We start from the raw sequence: 5,480 nt of genomic DNA on the forward strand, positions 1-5,480 counted from the left end.
GTCGTTCTTATTCTCTAGTTACCTAAAATCCAGGGTTGACAGCAACAGACCTCAGAGTTGTTTATCTTGTTTCTATGGTAGAGTCTGTCATTGCTCTCCAGCCACCAAGAGATTCTAGGTTCTCTTAATAAGTACCCCTTTTAAAAGTCCAAACTGGGTTTCACTGAACTCATTTAAACCCACTTCGAAGTATTTCCCTTGGTAGACATAGCCCCCGAGTTATTTTTGCTGTAAGAGATTAATGCCTGTACCAAGTTTTAAAAATCATGAATGCTATTAGGCACCGTTACTTGGCCTGGACACCCCAAAACAAGTAACAGAACATCCCAAAAGAGCTTTCATTCAGTCTTCCTCCCCTGTAAAAACTACCCCTCGAGGTGTGTGCAGGTCCCGTGAAGAGAAAGACCAGCCAATCTACCCTCCCCTAAACAACACTGTATTTTCAGAGCACGAAATAAACACTCTGCAGCTTCCGTTCTTTGCTACTTTCTATTTTTTTTATTAACCAAACTGCAGGTTTAAATCAGATTCGAACTGTTTTATTTGAGTCAAAACCAAACTTTTCACTGGCCTTTTCTTCAGGAAGAATAACAGTTCAGTGCTTGCAAGCTGCAAAAACTCAATCGGGCCCGCTCAGCCAGGTTTGGAGGACGACGGGTTGGAGCTGGCGGCTGCCTAGCAGGAGTCGTCATCCTCAAAGTGGCTAGCACACACACGGTCGCTGCTGGGAACCATGGTGGGGTCGTTGGTGGTGGTGGTGGCAGCGGTGGTGGTGGCGGTGCCGCCGTAGTGGTGGATTACGAAGCGGCCCGCCTGCACACTCTGCGCCATGACGTTGGTGGTGTGGCACGCCAACAGCAGCAAGTTTCGAGGCTGTACGCGATAGGCGAAACGCATGAAGGCCAACGAGTAGAAGATGAGCGCCGTCGTCATGCGGCCACTGATGATGTCGGGCGGTGCCCTCATATCCTTAAAGGCGGCCAGCGGCAGGCCCCAGTTGGCCACAGGACCCCAGAAGTGCACGCTGGTCAGGTATTCCCGGAACTCCTTGGTCTTCATGTAGTCCCTCGCTCTCCGCCACAGTGCTGCCACCGTCGCCATGATCGCCGAGCGGTGGGAGCACCAACGGAATAACAGCCAGCCTCCAAAGACGTGGACGCAGACCCCGCCCCACGCAGCATCGGCCGCTGGCCTCGCGCCTTCGCGTGGCTGCCATAAAGTGCTCCACACAGCGCATGCCTCTGTCGCACGTGCCTTTAAGTGCAGGAGGTGCGGCCACGCCCTTCCGTCTTCACGTGACGGCCGTAAAGTGTATCTGGCAAGCACGTAACGAGGTTCCGTTGCGTTTGGAGATGGAAGGCGTAGCCTCGCCATCATCCGTAAGCAGCGCTGCCAGAAAGGATGCAGAGTGTGCGTGCTCGTGTGTGTGTGTGTGTGTGTGTTCGTTCCTCTAACAAAGGTGAGACCGCAGCCTCGTCTTCACTCGCCATTGGGGTGTGGCCATCGTAGAACTCTCAGGGCTCCACGTGGCACGCAGGGAGGTGAGTGTCTGTCCAGCTGTGTGCTTCTCTTCAACTATCCAGGGGAAAACTTGGCTTGTTCTGCCCAGTCTGTGGACAGTGTTGACTAGATGTTGATACAGAATCCTTCAACCAAGTACACAATTTTAGTCCTTATACAGTTTGCCTGAGCATTGCAGATACTGTGACATTTCACCCCTAAATCTTTCAGCATCTGGATCTTAACAAGGACATTCTCCTACTTAACCACAGTACAATAATCCACTCAGATACTTAACATTAGATACAGTACTATTTAATAGATACAGTACTGTTTAATATGCAGTGCATATTTAAGTTTTATAGTTTTGGGCTGTTTTTTTTTTTTTTCTTTCACGTTGGAGAAGGGGGATCCAGGATCCAGTTAAGATTCACATTTAGTTACGTCTTTTAGATTAATCTCCCTTAGTATAGAGGAGTTCCTCAGCGTTTTTTGTCTTTCATGACATTGATATTTTTGAAGAGTACAAGTCAGGGGTGTTTCAGAATATCCTTAATTTGGATTTATACGATTTCTCATAATTCGATTTAGGTTAAACATTTTGGGTCAAGAATGCTACACATGTGATGTTGTCTCCTTAGTGCATCACAGTGGAAGGCACATGATATCCCATTGTTCCATCATTGGTGATATTAAGTTTGATTATCTGGTTAAGGGGTTATCTGCCAGGTTTCTCCCCCTCTGTAATCAACAAAATAATACAGGGGGAGCCTCTCTGAGAGTGTACGGAAATTCTGTTTCAACAGTCTTTCACCTAATAGTTAATATACATTGATGAAAATTCTTAATGACACAACTGATAATTATCTTACAAGTGTTTCCTATTTTTCCAGTTAAAAATAACGTGAAAATTAAATATACATTGAAATATTAATACTTTAGTGATTTATAAACAAGACCATGGTAGCTTTAAAAATTAGTACATTAATTATGTTTATTTACACCCCAAATATTTTGCAGATATAGCTTCAAGTATATAATATAGCCATTGCTCAAAAGGAAAACAGCATCATTTTTAGATAACCTTTTTAAAATGTTGGGCTTCCAAATATGGATGACTGGAATACTAAATTGGTTCAGCACTAGTTTGAATTAACACATCAGCAACCATGAATTGAGTGACATTCTAGGCCTACACCGTCAGATGCTCCAGTGTCCTGAAAGAAATGTAAGCTACCACTCCTTGTCCATAAAAAAAACTTTCAGTACTTGTAGATCATCTAAACTTGGGTTGTTACTTCGTTCTTGATTAACTCTTGCTGTGTGATAAATCACCCCAGAACTTAGTGGCTTAGAACAACAGCAGTCCTTTATTTTACTCACAGATTTGCAGTTTGGGTGGGACTCCATAAGGACTGCTTACTGCTCCAAGCATCACTAGCTGGGGCAGCTCAGTTTGGGGCTGGAAGATCCACTTTCAAAGTGGCTCACTAACATGACTGTCAAGTTGATACCGGTTGTTGGCTGGGAGCTCCACTGGGATCATTGGCTGGAAGGCCTCGGTTCCTTCCCACAAGCTGCTTGTACTTCCTCACAGTATGGTGGCTGTGCTTCAAAAATAAGCGTAACAGGAGAATCAAATAGAAGCCCTGTGGTAGGCAGAATTTTACCCCCAATGACCCTTGCCCTGGCATATCTCCCATTGGGATGGGTGGAATCTATGAATATGATTAGATTTCACTCCCATGGTTATATGACAAGGGATTTTGCAGGTGTAAGTAAGGTCCCAAATCAATTGACCTTAAGTTAGGGAGATTCTACAAGTGGGCCTCAAGTAATCACTTGAGCCATTTAAATCTGGGTCCATTCTAGAAGCCAGAGATAGAGGATATCAAGGGATTTGACGTGAGGGAGATTATCTGCAGCTGGCTTTGAGGGTGGAGGTGGCCATATTAGCAAGGAATTTGGGTAGCCTTTAGGAGCTGAGTGCAGCCCCAGCTGACAGCCAGCAAAGAGGGGCAGACCTCTGTCCTCACAAAGAATTGAATTCTATCAACAATGTGAGTGAGCCTGGAAGTGGATTTCCCCCTAGACCCTGTGAGAACTCAGTCCAGCCAACACCTTCAGTTCAGCTTTGTGAGACCCTGAGCAGAGAAGCCAGCCATGCTGTGCCTAGAATTCTGACCTACAGACCCAGATAATAAGTGGGTATTGTTTTAAGCCACTAAGTTTGTGGTAATCTGTTGTGCCACAATGGAAAACTAATATAAGCTATATTGGCTTTTGTGATCTAGTCTCTAAAGTCACATAACATCGCTTTCTCCAATCATAAGCCCACCCAAATTCAATGAGAGAGGACATAGACCCACCTCGCAAAGGCAGGAGTGTGAGTGCCAAAGTCATACTTTAAGAAGAGTATGTGAGGGGCACCTGGGTGGCTCAGTCGGTTAAGCATCCAACTCTTGGTTTGGGCTCAGGTCATGACCTCACGGTTCGTGAGTTCAGGCCCTACGTTGAGCTCTGCACTGACATCACAGAGCCTGCTTGGGATTCTGTCTCTCTCCCTCTCTCTCTACCCCTCCCCTGCTGGTTCTCTCTCAAAATAAATAAACTTAAAAAAGAGCATGTGGGATGGGAAATACTGTGGCCGCCTTTGGAAAACAGAGTTTACCATGTTACTTGTAATCACAGAATTATAGAACATTGGAGTTGAAAGGATCTCACAGTTTATCTGTAAAATGTGGACAGTGGTACCTACCTCACAGCAGTATTGTGAGATTTCAATGTGATAATCCTTGTTCAGGGCTTAGTATAGGATCTGGTATATAACAAGTGTTCAGTGAATTTCTGTTACCTTTTTATCATCCACTGTAACCCCCTCATTTTACAAATGAGGCATGAAGCCTTAAGAGATCATGTCATTTGCCATGGTGATACAGTGAGTTCGCAATAGACCACATCAGTCCTCTGCACAAATCACTTTAACATCTGATGTGTTTCTGTCTTTCCTACCATGTTGTGAGTTCCCTCAGACCAGGGAAAACATCACCAAAGAAACTGTTCCTTCTCCCCGTGAGCCCTTTTAATAGGCGGACTGGATATGGCCCAAAACAAATTGAACAAGACAGGGTCTGCCTTTCAGTGGAGCATTTTACAGCTAGAGAAATGGAGGTACACGCAATGTGTGGCTTTCCTGGTAGATTCCAGGCTGGTAGATGCAGGCTAAATAATGTCTTTGTATAAGGTTTGTGCCTGGTAGATACGTGTTGGTTGGTACAGTTATGAGAGTGGCCCAGGCGGAGGGTAAGACATAGTAATGGAGCTTGGCCAGCACTTGAAGGGAAACTGGAGAAAGATACAGGGCTAGGAGTGAGCACAGCTACAGAGACTTCTTCCTGGCTGAAGCAAAGATGGTGACAAAACAATCTTAGGATTAGAGAACATAAGTGATGTTACCAGGCCCAAGTTTGGCTGCCTGCCGCTTGAAAGGCCAATACTCAAGAGGCAAGCGTTGATTGGAAAGGAATAGCTGTATTCACATGGCCTGCCACCTGGGGAGAAGGTGGACTCTTGTCCAAAAGCCAACTCCAAGGTTTCTGCCTGGCCTAGAAATTTTTAAAGGAGTTCAATCAGTTAAGGGAGTGAGGTGGTCTGTGGCATTCCTTGATTATGTGCACCTCGATGATGCCAGCTACAGAGTTATCTTGGTGTTTGAAGGTTGTGCAAGAAGTTCTAGTTCCTTGGTGCCCGGGAGGCAGGAGGGCGGGCTGTGCAAGAAGTTCTGGTTCCTTGGTATGCGGGGGTGGTTGTGGAAGAAGATCTGGTTCCTTGGTACTCAGGATCTTGTGCAAGAATATCCTGTTCTTTCTGCATAGGAGGGCAAGGTCTACAGATGCACAAAGGGAGGTCAGTAAAGTCATTTATGTGACCTTAAAAAAAGAAAACATTTTGCTAAAAAATTGCTGGGCTAATCGGAAAGC

General features: G+C 45.4%; 1 protein-coding gene across 1 annotated transcript; it reads right to left on the minus strand.

Annotated features, from left to right (window-relative positions):
* Positions 1 to 488: 488 nt before the first annotated feature.
* MPC1L (mitochondrial pyruvate carrier 1 like) lies at positions 489 to 1,303 on the minus strand. Its single transcript, XM_081792374.1, has one exon. It carries the CDS (start codon positions 1,099 to 1,101, stop codon positions 676 to 678), a length of 426 nt encoding a protein of 141 aa, XP_081648500.1. The 5' UTR covers positions 1,102 to 1,303; the 3' UTR covers positions 489 to 675.
* Positions 1,304 to 5,480: the final 4,177 nt, after the last annotated feature.

Source organism: Panthera onca, chromosome X (assembly GCF_046562875.1).
Source record: "Panthera onca isolate mPanOnc1 chromosome X, mPanOnc1 haplotype 2, whole genome shotgun sequence".
Taxonomy (NCBI): Eukaryota; Metazoa; Chordata; class Mammalia; order Carnivora; family Felidae; genus Panthera; species Panthera onca.

What these genes read in the sequence shown, in the direction of transcription:
- MPC1L (XM_081792374.1), bottom strand. Translation starts at nt 1,101, where the DNA reads ATGGCGACGGTGGCAGCACTGTGGCGGAGAGCGAGGGACTACATGAAG.